The sequence below is a fragment of the Meleagris gallopavo genome, chromosome 27 (assembly GCF_905368555.1).
Source record: "Meleagris gallopavo chromosome 27, MGAL_WU_HG_1.1, whole genome shotgun sequence".
Classification (NCBI taxonomy): domain Eukaryota; kingdom Metazoa; phylum Chordata; class Aves; order Galliformes; family Phasianidae; genus Meleagris; species Meleagris gallopavo.
The window spans coordinates 852145-866054 of NC_139430.1; the positions used below are offsets into that span (position 1 = coordinate 852145).

General features: G+C 57.0%; 1 protein-coding gene across 7 annotated transcripts; it reads left to right on the forward strand.

Annotated features, from left to right (window-relative positions):
- The first annotated feature begins 607 nt into the window (after nucleotides 1-607).
- TUFT1 (tuftelin 1) lies at nucleotides 608-13634 on the forward strand. 7 transcript variants are annotated; one of them, XM_010724006.4, is made up of 13 exons: nucleotides 608-743; nucleotides 4048-4122; nucleotides 5024-5128; nucleotides 5369-5455; nucleotides 6672-6752; nucleotides 7280-7351; nucleotides 8213-8329; nucleotides 9305-9433; nucleotides 10227-10321; nucleotides 10830-10935; nucleotides 11293-11376; nucleotides 11973-12073; nucleotides 12484-13634. In XM_010724006.4, the coding sequence occupies exons 1-13, from the start codon at nucleotides 672-674 to the stop codon at nucleotides 12536-12538; spliced, it is 1179 nt and encodes a 392-aa protein (XP_010722308.1). In that variant the 5' UTR covers nucleotides 608-671; the 3' UTR covers nucleotides 12539-13634. The 7 variants fall into 7 exon arrangements, with proteins under 7 accessions (XP_010722308.1, XP_085065964.1, XP_010722309.1 ...); XM_085209838.1 differs by having other exon boundaries at nucleotides 632-743; nucleotides 8216-8329; XM_019623141.3 differs by lacking the exon at nucleotides 608-743 and adding an exon at nucleotides 1595-3588.
- Nucleotides 13635-13910: the final 276 nt, after the last annotated feature.

Genomic DNA, 13910 nt, shown 5'->3' on the forward strand with positions numbered 1-13910 from the left:
GTGGCAGTGGGGCCGGGGGCACCCCATCCTGTCCCTATGCCACATTTCGGACCCTGCACCCAACCCAGCACCCACTGCAGCACAACCAGCCTGGCTCCTCCCGGCAGCACTGGGCTGCACCGTGCAGCAGAGCTGTTTGGCACTTGGCGTTGTTCCTGATACCATGGGAGGCTCCGGGCTGTGCCCACCCCGTGGCCCCACTGCTGGATGGGGCCCACTGAGCTCACGGCACTGCCACGTGGCAATGGGCGCCTGGCACACCAGGGTCATCGATGGGGATGAGTGGGGCACAACCTGCCCTGGCACGGCACGGCACAGGATGCTGCAGCCTGGCTCTGCTTTGACAGCACTTTGGCACAGCTTTGCACCCAGCACCCCCAGCGCAGCTCAATGGCCCCGTGGGTGTGGCCAACGAGCAGGGGGCGTGGTCGGAACGAGTGGGCGTGGTTTGAACACAGATTTAGCATGGATTGGGGCGTGGTTTTGGAAGAGGTGTGGTAAATGAGGGGGCGTGGTCAGGGTGAAGGGGCGTGGCCTCATCACGAATATGGGGTGCTTGGAGAAGGGGCGTGGTTCGGTGTGGGCGTGGCCTCTGCGCGGAGGGGGCGTGGTCTGGAGGGGGTGTGGCCGTATATAGGGGCGGTGTGCGGCGCGGGGCCGCAGTCGGGGCCATGAACGGGGCCATGAATGGGGTGCGGGGTTGGTGTGCAGTGCTGGATGTGCGGCCCCACGGAGAGAGCCCGGTGAGCGGGGACCTTCCCGGGACAGCCCCTCAGCCCTCCCTTTGGCTTTGGGGCTCCCCACAGTGCTGGGGAGTGGTGGTGGGGTCAGGGGATCATGGGACGGGATGGGGCGGTGGGGTGGGATAAGGCAGTAGGATGGGGAGATGGGATGGGATAGGATTTTGGGATAAGGTTTCAGGGCGGATGAGGCTTTGGGATGTCCAGGTTTGGCCCCAGGGCTGTGGGGCAGTGGAACCTGGCCTGGGTGAGCTGGGGGCTGCTCTGTATCCCTTCCCTCTATCCCCTTTCCTTTATTCCTACTTCCATGGTCCCCTTTCCTTTATTCCCGTTCCTGTATTCCTGTGTCCCTAAAGTGCTGGTGCCAGGGGACGGATGTGGCTGAGTGGATGGGGACAGAGGAGCAGCTCCTGAGCTGCACAATTCCATTGGCACCACAGTGGATCTATGGGGTCCTGGGGACCCCCAGCCCTCCCCGTTGCTCATTGGTGCTGAATTCTTTAAGCTCGTGGCCGTGTGCTCCCGTCGAGAGGCCCCGTTCCCGGCTCGTGTTTTGGGATTACTCATTGCTTACAGAACCACCCGTGTTTTCCCTCCCCTATCGCTCACTTTTCCCCATTGCAGGCAGTTGCGGAAGGGCTCCGGGTGGGGCTGGCAGTGACCCAACGCCGCGGCTCCATCCCAGCATGGGGTGAAGCTCCGGTGTGGGGCCGACGGGCGCCGCTCACCCCACGGCTTTCTGTCAGTTTTTGGGGCACCGCGGCGTCCCCGTGCCCGGCCCCACTGGGTGAGTCAGACCCAATTCCCGCAGCCTCCTCCCGGCCTTATAAGGAGCGGCGGCGGCGGCGTTGGGCTCTTTTGGTTAATGGGTTATTAGGGAGGGTGATAAGTGCCTGTGTCACGCCGGGCATCTCTGGAGCTCGTTGCTAATTAGTGCCGGTGATGGCCCCTAGGTCAGGTCTGGCCTGTTCCTGCCGAGCGTTGGGATGGGACGCACGGTGTTCATCGGCCCCATGGGGTTGTGTTGAATTTGGGGGTGAGAAAAGTGCCAAAAGGTTGAAAATGGTCTTTTGGAGAGTTGGCCTCATCGGGATTGCTTGACTTCATCTATAGGGAAATTGCTTCTTGCATGGAATGACCTCTTGTAAGGGGGTCTTCTCTTTTGTGGCATTTGGTCCCAAACAAGAGGTGTGGATTTATGGAGAGCTTTGGGTCCTGGTGAGCTTGTGGTGTGCTGGGATCTGTGCGGCCAGCACCAGACAACCGCGCTGCAAAGGGGGGAGCGGGCGCCGTGTGGGGTTTGGGTTCTGTCCAAGCATGAGTTGAGCACAAGGTGCCCCATTACCACCATTCCTCCTGTGGGAAATGCCCAAATCTGCTGTCCTCCTGTTCTGGGGTTCTGTGCCAGAGGATTGGGGCCGGCATGGGGAGTCCCTGCAGCGCTGCGCTTCCTACTGGAGCCCAAGCCAAGGTGATGGCAACCCCCACTGTCACAGGGATCGATCACAAACCAAGGCACCATGGGGACAGCGGTGAGCACAAAGCCCCAGAATCCTGGTGTGGGAACACGGCGGAGCTCAGGGACCAGAGCTCAGCAGCACCTCCAATGTGCACCGCGACCACCCAACATCCCCTTACAGAGGGGATGTGCTTTGCAGCCCCTTGGGGCGTCCCCAGAATCCGCACACTGTGGTGCTGTAGGGAAGGAGCAGCACAGGCAGAGACTGGCTGCGCTGGAGCGCTCGCAACGCTGCAGAGAAGGTTCCTCCCAGAGCAGTCCTACAACTCCCAGCAATACTCCATCTGCGGCACACAGCACTGGGACTGCAGAGCCTGCCCGTGGCTCCTCGCTGTGTCCCACCTGCGTCACCCCAGTGCTGGATTCATCCAGAATTGGGTTCTATCGTGACAAAAGCACCCTCATGCTGACGGCTGCGTCGCTCTGAAGGCGGTGATGGAAATCGGCGTCGCGCTCCTCGCTTATCGCGGCACATCTTCCCCGGGAGCGGGATTCCCTCGGAGCATTGGCAGCGCCGCACCCTCGCGTGGGTTTATGGGGCCAGGGACGGCGTGGGATCCTCCAGTTGTAAACAACACTGCGAGTGGGGCCACGTGGGGCGGCTACCGGAATCCCTTCGCTTGGATAATTCTGTGATTCCACCATCTCTGAGGTCGCTTCCAACCAACCTCTCTGTGACCCCACTGATCTTTTTCGGATCCTTTCTGACCCAACCATTCTATAATTTCATGATTCTTTGAGCTGTGAGGTCTCTTCCAACCCAACCGTGCTGTGATCCCATGACTCCGTGATTCCTGTTTGCTTCCTATGTCCATGGAGAGATGCGGGGACGCTTTGCATGCAGGTGCTTCCCTGCCCTATAAAACCATGGGCACTCCTCTGACCTCACCACCAAAATGAGTGCTGTGGGTGCTGTGTGAGCTGCACATCCAACTTGGCATTTTTTCCAACCGCTTCGACCTTCTTGTTTCTTCCATAGGAAAACCTTCCCTGGAGAAGGGGTTGCGGGGTTAAGCGGTCAGTGCTTTGCGCGGGGTAGAACGAAGGGGTCCCTGCAGGAGGAACCTCCTCTCCCGGGAGCCCAGGCAAAGCGAGAGCAGCGTACACCCAATATTTTGGAAACAAACCCACAGCTTGTCGAGACTTGGGCGGTGCAGAGCGCTTGGAAGCGGAGCGGCACAATCCTTTGGCGCTGCTCCGAGGGTGACGTGGCCAGGCGTGGTGTGGGGCAGGCACCGATGGGGCTGGGTGTGGGGTGCTGAGCGGCCCCAGAGCACTGCGATCTGCTGTGGGGTTGCCGGGAGCATGAGTGGCCCTGGAGTTGGTGAGGTCAGTGTGGGATGGGTTTTGGGGGCCGAAATGGGGCGGTTTAGGTGTCGTGTGCCGCTTTACGATGTTCTGTGTCCTCTGTGCCAAACGTCGCCGGAGTGCCCACACTGGAAAGGCTGTGCTGTTGGGAAGGTTTGGGCAAGCAGCAGTGCTGCTGACGGCCACTGTCCCCCCCCTCAGCTCCGAGAGGGGTCGATCTGGCTCTGGCTGTGTGGAGAGGGTAGGGGAGGAGGAGAACCTGAGCTGCTTTGCCCCCCTCTGGAAGGGTCCCTGGCATGGTGGCCGCGTTATGAGTCCAGTGGTTCCTCCTTTGCACTTCCTCCTCCAAGCTCCAATGGGCCGGGTGGGTGTCACTGCTGTGCGGTAACTCGCTCGGTTGGAGCTGGGTGTTGTTCTGAGGGCTGCAGCTTCCCAACCACACCGGGTGGCTGCGACCTGAATCCCACCCTCTTGTTCCAGGAGAGCGTGAAGGTGCTGAGGCTGACGCTGCCGAATGAGCTCCCGGGCGAGCGGCGCGAGCAGGCGAAGCAAAAGGTGAGCTCCCATCAGCTCAGGGACACCACAAGGGGTTGGCGTCTGTGTGTGTCCCAGTGCAAGAGTATGAGGTGGGGGGCTCAGAATGGGGAGGCAACTGGCCCTGAGGGGATCACGGATCTGTGGTTTGGATTGGAAGGGGCCCTTAAAGGCCATCTGATCCACCCCTCTGTGATGAGCAGGGACAACGTCCCCTTAGCCCAAACCATTTATTTGGTCTCATGGTTCTGAGAGTGATCTGCAAGGTTCCTTCCAACCCAACCATCCCGTGGTGCTATGGCTGATCATTATTAAGGTTGTAGAATCACAGAATAGTTTCAGTTGGAAGAGACCTTTAAAGGCCATCAGGTCCAACCCCCCTGCGATGAACGGGGACACCCACAGCTCCGTCAGTGCTCACAGCCCTTTAGCCTGACCTTGGGCGTCTCCAGGGACGGCACCAATGCCCACATATCCCTGCAGAACCTGTGCCAGTGCCTCACCGCCCTTCTCATAAAAGCTTTCTTCCTTCCACCCTGCCTAAGTCTCCCTCTTTTAGTTGGAAACCGCTTCCCCTCGTCCTATCACACACACACACACTCTGCTGAAGAGTCCATCCCTGTCTTTGTTACAGCCTTTTAGATCCTGAACACTGCCCTCAGCTCTCCTAGAACCTTCCCCTCTTTGGGCTGCACAGCCCCAGCTCTCAGCCTGTGCTACAGGGGAGGTGTTCCATCCTATAGATCGTTCCATCCCATGGAAGCTCCGTGAGCTGGAAGTGCAGCTCCCAATGCATTCAGCACTTTAGAGTCAGCTCCTTGGCCGTGCTGCTTTGCTGCAGCTCACGGTGCTGATTTGCCTAGTGCCAGGCGAGCTGTTCCAGCCAGGCTGGTCCCAGAGCTCTGCTCTTTGTGTCTCGCAGCCAGTGGGAAAAGCCTTCGCCATGGTGGCCAACAGATCGAGCAATGGCCACGCGTTGGCATCCGAGCGCATCAAGTCCAACGACGGCGATGAGGAGATCATCAAGGTGGGTTCCCAGGGCTGTGTTCAGCAGTAAGAAAATGGGGGAAGAAAAGGTGGTGTTGGAGGCTGAGGGGTACCCATTGTTTTCTGAACGTGATGGGGAAAGAGAGCGTTGGAAGAGGAAGGGCAGTTGTTGGCTTCCAACAAAGTGGGGAAAGAGAATGGTGAAGTGGGAACGTGCAGAGTGCATCAGAGGGGTTGGGGTCGGTGCTACGGGGTTGGCACTGACATTTCTGTCTTTCAGGTCTATCTGAAGGCGAGGGCTGAGGGCAGTGCGAACCATGAGGAGCACGTCAGCCAGCTGAAGAGCGAAGTTCGGCACATCCAGGAGGTATCCAAGACCCCCAGGGGTCGGGTTGCATTGCCACAGCATGGCCGTGCTGTGCCAAGCTGTGCCGCGCCGCGCTGGCAAACTGGCTTAACCCTCCAGTTTGTTGACTTGCCCGTACAGGGCAGTCGTCTAATCAAGCGCCATAAATTAATTCAGCCTGACTAATTGCTCTGCTATATGGACTGAATTTGAAGAGAATTGCACGATGACTTTCCCCCAAGGCTGTCCCTTGCGTGCCTGGGTGCGGCGGTGCCTCTCGTTAAAAGGCAGTTTCTTTGGAATGTCTCATCTCCCAAAGTAAACTGGTTGATGAGCTCTGGGCCCATTAACCCTTCCTCTGCTCCTGCTGGGACACGGCTGCTGGGGAGGCAAAGAGCTTGCAAGACATGGAAGTGGTTGCGTGGTGGTTCTGGGCCACACGACTTAGCCAAAAATTGGGAAAATCATTGGGGAAAAAAATTGAAGGGAAAAAAAAACCAACAAAGGAGAGGGTTAAATTTGGGTTTGCTCTCACATGAATTTCTGTGCTGAATTTCTCTGCTGGCCCCAGGACATCTGTAATCCCGTACATGAAGAGACAAGAATTAGCTCAAGCCGTGAGCCATGATGGTGGCTGCGGTGTTGGGGGGGATGGAGCGGATAGGATGGGCTGCTTTCTGCCCCACTGCACCAAACCCAGCCCCTAAACCAAGAAGGGCTCCAGTCCTATAACTGAGTGGTGTGTGACTGGGGAATGGAGCTCATCACCTCCAGCCCCAAAACCAAGCGGTGCTTTATGGGCGCAGGGCTGAAGCTGCGCTGCTGTGCCATTGGAATGCTTTTCTTTGCGAAGGGCTGGGGCGAAGCCTGCACAGCACTGCCCTGCTCACTTACTCTGACTAATTTGGGGAGCTGCACGTCAAGACTGTGCATGTCGGAGTCCTGCAGGGAGGAACAAGGGTCTTCCCAGCACTTCAAAGGTGTGATCGATGAGTAACGCAGGAAACATCCTCCCCATTGTTGCTATCTTTTGGGTTTCTTCTGCCCATGAGTGTGAGAAAGCCGCTGGGCGAGGACGGTGCCCTCACAGCAGAGCTCCCATAGCACGCAGAGTAGGGACACGATGGATCGCGGGTCGGTGCTGGGCGTCCTCGCGGCCCCCGTGCCCTTGTTTGGTTTCTTTGGGGTTGAAGAACTCTGTGGTGTGGGTTGAGCTAAATTGACTTGCCTTTGCCAGGCTAGAAGTTTTTTGAAGAAGCTGCGGGAAGACTTAAGTAGTAAACTTGAGAGCAGACAAGGAGATAAAGAGCACACACAGGTAATGGGAGCGCGTCTTGGGCGTTGACTGACACGCGCTTTGTGAAACAAACAAAAAGATGTCATCTTTGGGTCCAGAAAGTAATAAAAGGGGCCTTACAGGTTATGATGCTTGTGGCACCCACTTGGCAACACTCATAAAATCATAGAGTATCCCAAGTTGGACTGGGCCCATAAGGACCATCGAGTCCAACTGTTAGAAATTCAAAGTTGAATGGGACCCATAAGGATCACTGAGTCCAACTCATAGAAATCCCAAGTTGGTCAGGACCTGTAAGGATCATCGAGTCCAGCCCGTGGCTCCACGAAGGACCACCCCAAAATCAGACCTTATGTCTGAGAAGAAACCTACAGGTAACATGAAAAACCTGCACAAGTGGGTAAGGAGTCAGGACGTGGGACGCATCGGCATCGTGCGCGCTCTGCATGCTCCTCTGCCAGAAACGGGGCCGGGATTGCTGCGGGGCTGCTGGATGTGTGTGGCTGTGACGTTGATATGACAGGGTTGGTGCTTCTTGTCCTACGCAGGTGGTGCTGGAGGAGCAGAACGGGAGCTGGTTGCACCCGGAGAGGCTCCGCGCTGAGCCTTGGGAAGAGCAGGTAGGTAGAACAGAGGGACATCAGCTTTGTGTGTAGGAACACTGGCTTTGGTTTTCTGTCCTCAGGAAAAGGTCAGGCCCTTCTGCTTTGTCTCTAGCAAGCTCTTGCAGTAGGGTTTTATCAATGTCAGGACTGAGTACAGCCCAGAGCAATAAAAGTCATAGAACCATGGGGATTGGAAGGAGTTGCTTCCACCATCCTGCAGCCTCCATGGGGCTCTCCCCAGCAGTTCCCTGTCTGCCTGGAACCGGGCTTGGTGCTCCAGCTCTACCCTCCCCAGGGCAGAGCAGAAGAGAGGAGTACTACCCTGCCCTGCTGGCCCTGCTCTGCACAATGCACCCCAGGGAACAACTGGCTTTCTTGGCCGCCAGGGCACACTGCTGGCTTGTGGTCAACTGTTGGCCAACTGTTGGTCAAACAGAACAATTGGCCATGAGAACACACTGCTGTGACCTTCAGTCAACTGTTAACTCTCCATTGACCAACTGTTAGCCAATCAGGACACCACTGGTCTTCTTGGACACCAGCATGGCACCCTTCTGGTTCATAGTCAACAGTTGGCCAATCTCTGGTCAACCGTTGGTCAATTGTTGGTCAACCAGGACTCCCAGATCCTTCTCTGCAGTGCCCCTTTCCAGCAGCCCCCACCTGCACTGATGCTGTGATTTTCCTCCCCAGGTGCAGAATCCTACACTGCTCTTGGTGATCCCCATCAGGTTCCACTCCACCTGACTCTCTCAGGGGCAGGGCATGTTGCTTCAAGGGCTGGAGGCTGGAGCTGGGTGTGGGAGAGGAGGGTGGGAGCTGAGGGGGCTTCTTGGGCACCTCCTTGATGCTGAGTCTCCCCTGTTAATGTCCCAGCAGGATGAGGATTGTTCAGGAGATGATGTAGAGAAGATGCGGCAGACAGCGAAGAGGCTGTTCACGAGGCTGCAGGAGGCTGAGAAATGCCATCAGTTGGAGAAGAAGGACCTCGAGGTGAGCACATTGGGCATTTCCCCATTCAGAATGGGATTCTGAGTTGGTTTGTTTTCATTTTGGAAGCCACAGGCAGCTCTCCCATCAGCCAACATTGTCCCATCCATGTAGTGCTGTGCCCTGGCTCCTGCCCTCCAGAGTTCAGTGCCACTGCAGCTTCTGTCCCCTTCCTCAGGATGGGTCAGGACACAGAGGCTGTGCCCCTGTCACCAAATGGCTGCTGTCACCTCCACATGACAGCTTCCCTCTGCTGAGTTGTGCTGGCACAGCTGCCATGTTGTGTGGTCCCCTCAGGTTGTGTTCCTGTGACGTCCCAGCTCCCATCCTGTCCCACAGTCCAAACTGGTCCCAGGAGCTCAGAGCCTGCCCTGAAGTTGGTTAGGAACGGCACTGGGGGCATGGCCTGGAGCAGCAACCACATCCTCCAGCACGGGGACATCAGTGGTGACACATGTCCTGGTCCTTCTGTGCAGGAAGCCACGTGTCCATAGTGCCGCACGGGGATCTTTTTGGCATTTTTGGTTGGATGCGATGCCGACTGTGGGCTCTCAGCCTGGACAGAAGCACTGGGGATGGGTTTGGGGATCTTCAAGTGTTCTCCACTTGCCTTGTTGGAGCCCAGTTCCTGCGCTGTGGGGACGCACGGAGCACGTTTGTCCCTCTGCCACTCCGAGCATTGGTGCTGGCTCTCAGGGCTGGTGTAGAGCAGGAGGAGCCCATGGATGGCCCCACACCGCACGTGGCTCAGAACAAACATGTTCCTCATGTTGGAGGTGTGTTTCTTGCAAAAGCATTTAGGCGCTCACTCCTTTGAAGTGCTTTGAAGCTGAGGAGGTTGGCAAAGAACCTCTCTCAGAAGCATGCCGGGCTGCTTGCCTTCAGCAAAACCCTCCTGCCGAGACCCCAAAGCACAGCAGGGCTCCGAGGCTGCGCTGGGTGGGCGCTGAGGGCTCTCGTCCCTTCTTCCCTTTGCAGAGGACGGTGTCACGGTACCGGGAGGAGGCAGAGCAGACAAACTGTGCTCTGCGGAGAGCAGAGAGGAGCGTGGTGGAGAAGGAGCTGCAGGTGGACGAACTGCAGAGGCTGCTGGCGGGGATGGAGAAGGTACCAGCGCTGCAGTCCTGTGTTCTGCCCCTGTGCACAGCTTGGCTTCCCTGCTGGGTTTATCCCAAAAGCCCTCATGAGCCAGCTGCTGGGAACAGCTCCATCCGACTGGTCCTGCTTTAGGCTTGCATTCCCCAGGTCTAGAAGATCTGGTTGGTCTGCGCAGAGCCTTCCTGCTGGGTATCCTAGAGATGAGCACACAGTCTAGACAGCTGCCCGGTTCTTCTCGTGGGGGCATTAACACAGCCTGCAGCCTGGGTTGTTAATTATCCAGCTGTGGGCTGCTCATAGTAGCATTAAATTTATAAATCTAACAGTGCAGTACAGCATAAAGCGATGTGAGATTGCTTTCGTAAGCCCAAAAGTGGGGCAGAAGAGCATAGAATTGTAGAACGTATGGGTTGGAAGGGACCCTATGGACCACAGAACCATGGGAGCACAGAATCATGGGATCGGAAGGGTCCCTAAAAACCACCCCCATGTCCTATTACCACCTGCCTGCGTACAAAGCCACTCTCCCTCTTATTTATGAGCTCCCTCTAAGCACTGAGCTGCTTTGTGCCTCCCTGCATCCCAGGGTGAAGGAGTGGGATGTCTGCTGTCGGCCACTCCGCCGTGCCTCTGTCTGTCTGTCTGTCTGTCCGTCTGTCCCGCGTGTAAGCGCAGGGTTGGTGCAAACAACCTGCGGGCACCGCGGCAGCCTGCGCTGCATCTGCTCTCAGCTCAGGAAGCAGCCAGCATTTGTTACGACTTGTTTCCCCCGCGCGTAACTCTGCCCCTCGCCCCGCTGCAGGAGCACAGAACTTTGCTGCTGAAGATGAAAGACAGCGAAGCAGAGCTGGCACGGCTGAGAAGTGTGGAAGGTGACAAGCTCGCCGAACAGGACCGGTGAGGCTCAGCCTCTGCCAACGCCGCAGCAAGCCCACGCCGCCGGGTCGGGGTGTCAGCGCGCCGGGGCATGACTGCACATTCCTGCGCAGGGCGTGCTCGTCTCTGGCTTGCAAAACAGCACCCCACGAGCTGACTCATCCCCAAATACCTCCCGCGGTGCAGCCCGGCGCTGCCGGGGACCTCTAGCGGCTGCCGTCCTGCCCTGGGTGCTGGGCTGGCTTCGCCCGGGCGGTATCCGTGTGCCGCGGGGGTTAATTGGCAGTGAGCGGTTACTGGAAGGCCTCGTTTGTGGGCTGACTCTTCCTGATGTTCCTGTGTCCCCGCAGTCTGCCGTCGGGAGGCTTTGTGGCTCCGGTTTGGATTGGGTTTGTCTCTGTCTCTGCTCACCTCTGAAGTATTTCGGACCTGCATGGCTGTGGGGGGGATGGAAGTGGGGTGAAGTGGGGTTGTCCCCTCCTGGAAAGGGATCTGACAGCTGCTGGATTCTCCCATTGTGTTTTTCCAGGTCGGCCAAGCTGGAGAAGGAGGTGGCAATGCTGCGGGAGAAGATCCACCACCTGGACGACATGCTGAAGAGCCAGCAGCGCAAGGTCCGCCAGATGATCGAGCAGGTGAGCAGGGTGGGCTCAGTGCGGCTGTGGGGCTGAGCGAAGGGACGACCCACAGCCCTGTGTGACCGCCCTGGAGCAGTGACAAACCCTGCATGGTGGTGGCACTGGCGCCCGGGGAAGGTAATAAGAGGGCTCTGGAAGAGAAGAGGCTCAAACGGTGCAAACAGAAGCTCCTTCACCCAGGGCTGAATTAGCAGACTTAATTTGAGGCTTTTCTAATTGTTTTCTATGCAGATTGCGGAGTTAATGCCGTGGGTGTGAGGCTGGCTGAGCCGCCCTCCTTCCTCCATGCTGCTTACCCCATGCACACATGAAAAGGGTTTTCTTTTTTAAGCCGCCATGACTGTTCTCTTGCAGCTCCAGAACTCCAAAACGGTGATTCAGGCCAAAGACGCTGTGATCCAGGAGCTGAAGGAGAAAGTCGCCTACCTGGAGGCTGAGGTGCGTCCCAGCAGGGTCGTTCTGGGGTCTGCTTTGGGATCAGGGCACTTCTGGGTGCAGTGAGCTCTGGGCAGGGCAGCAGCAGCACAGCCGTCCCCTGGCGGTGCCACTTTGTGGTGTCACCTCGGTGTCACCAAGTGCTGTGGTGTGGCGGCTCCCAGCGAAACCAGAGATGCTGCGAGCTCCAGTGGGGTCTGAAATAACTTCATCTCACGCATTTCTCTGGCAGCAGAGCCCAGCTTGCTCACAGAGCTGCGTGTAAGTCAGAAATCAGAACTGCATTCCAGCCTCTGGGATCATAGCAAGTGTCAAACTTCTCTCCTTTTTTGGAGAAACACTGAGCTTGCATCAGCAGTTCAAGCATTTTTTTCCCTCTGTGGTGATTTGTTTTGCTAATCTTTGTTGGGGCAGTGTTTGAGCAAAAAGGCAGAGAACGATTGAGGACTCTCACATTCCAAGTCCTCCCTGGTTTCTCCGGGCAGCAGTTCCTGTCTAGGGCTGGATTTCCTTCTTCTTGATGCTGGAGCAGCCCCACATTTCCCAGCACAGATCTGTGCCAGCTACCCTTTGCTCACTGTGGTTCCCATCTCTTGTAGAACCTGGAGATGCACGACCGCATCGAGCACCTGATTGAGAAGCAGGTCAGCCGGGGCGGCCACAGCTCCAGAGCACGTTCCAAGTCAGAGTACGTCAGCAGGTAGGTCTGGGGCTCAGCCCGCAGCTCCACATCTCATTTTGGGGCTCTGGGAGGTGGTGCTGGGCTTGGGGCTGCTCCCTCTACCTTCGTGAAGGTGCAGTGTTGTTTCTGCTCCTCTTAAGGGCGATGCAGTAAAACAAAGGTTCCCCATATGGGTGGTTTATGGGAAACGTTCAGAGAGTGGTGCTGGGATCACCAATCCCACAGCTTTTCTAGAATCACAGAATGACTTGGGATGAAAGGGACATCAAAGGTCATCTCATTCCAACCCTCTGCCGCAGTAAGGGTTGCCATCCAGCAGACCAGGCTGCTCAGGATCCCATCCAACCTGCTGAGCGCTTCCAGAGATGGAGCACTCACAATCTTCCTCCCAGTTCCACCCAACTGAACAAATCCTTTTTCTCTTGCAGCAAAAGACTGATGGGCCCCAAACCGCTGCCTCTCATTCGAGTGGTGGAAACATGAGTTTCGAGGGTTGGAGCGAGATGAAGACTCTCCCCTTGTTCTCCTTGACCAGACTTCCCTGCTTGACTGTTCTCTGGCCTCTGTGCTCCGTCTGCCCTGGAGCTGCTGGCGGAGGGCTGCGTCCCGGAGGACAGACGCAGCCAGGGCAGTGCTGGCAGAGGAAGGAGGGCTGCAAGGTGCCCACGCTGCTGTCCCTTGGGGTCCCACGGATGCCAGCCTGGAGCTGGTGGGGACATTGAGGACGAGGTGCTCCCGGGCTGCAGGGCTGGGCTCGCTTCCCTACTCAGCCTTGGGTTCACTGGGGGGCTGCTGTGTGAGCAGCTTCTGAAGGGTCTCATCAAAGTGGAGCCGCCTCTTCAGACTGTAGCTTGCCAACGTGGACTCGGGGTTTAAATTATTAAAAAATAATAAAAATTCACTTACAAACCAGGAAATCCTCTTGAAACTGGACTCCTTCCTACAATGAAGCCCAATGAGTTGGGAGCCTCCACCTCTGATCTCCAGCACATCTGCTGCTCCGAACCTGGCGAGGCTCCTGCGGCCAGAATCGGTGGATCGACAGAATCGCTGCAGGTGGTGGATCGGCACAGTCAGCACAGTCGTAGAGACTCAATGCTGGATCAACGCGGATCGACACAATCAGCGGAGACTCAGTCAACACAACTGGCACAATTGGCACAGCAACGCAATCGGTGGATCGACACAATTGGCACAGCCAGCGGATCGACACAAACCTCCTCCCAGTCCCTCTCTCGAGCGTACAGAAATCGTGCCCGATGTCCCTCTCGTGTTTAAACCCAGAGGCGGTTTGGTTTGTACCTATATTTATTTCAATAAATTATTGGTGTCTTCCAAGGATGTGGCGACAGGCATGATTGCTGCTGTCCAGCTCCAGGGGAGTGTTTGAGGACTGCCTGTCCCACGTTTGAACTGGAAAATACCAACCTGCTTCCTCCGGCCGCTTCGTCGGTGCGTCGCGATGCGGTGACCACATTTTTGGGTCAGCCTGGAGGAGCTGCTGTGCTGAGCGGGGCGGTGAGGCAGAGTGCTGTATGTACACCTCGCATCTGTCAATACAAAAGTACTCCTGTGTTAATCTGTCCGCCTGTGCTCTGTTAATGGATGGTGTTGATGGCGCAGACGTCGCGGGGTATGGCATGAGTTCGTGGGTTTCGTGGCATCGTGGAGTGGTTTGGAGTGGAAGGGATCTCTAAAGGCCGTCTGCTCCTCCCCCTTCAGTCCAACCTCTTCTGCGGTTCTGTGGTTCTGAGGATGATTGTTAAGGACCCTTCCAACCCAACCGTGCCGTGGTGCAGTGGCTGATCATGAAGGTTGCAGAATCACAGAATCGTTTGAGTTGGAAGAGACCTTT

Bases quoted from the DNA above. Each gene is read 5' to 3' on its own strand.
- TUFT1 (XM_010724006.4), top strand. From the start codon at position 672: ATGAACGGGGCCATGAATGGGGTGCGGGGTTGGTGTGCAGTGCTGGAT. The intron at 744-4,047 runs GTGAGCGGGGAC...CTCTTGTTCCAG, and splicing joins GGCCCCACGGAGAGAGCCCG to GAGAGCGTGAAGGTGCTGAG. The intron at 6,753-7,279 runs GTAATGGGAGCG...TGTCCTACGCAG, and splicing joins GAGATAAAGAGCACACACAG to GTGGTGCTGGAGGAGCAGAA.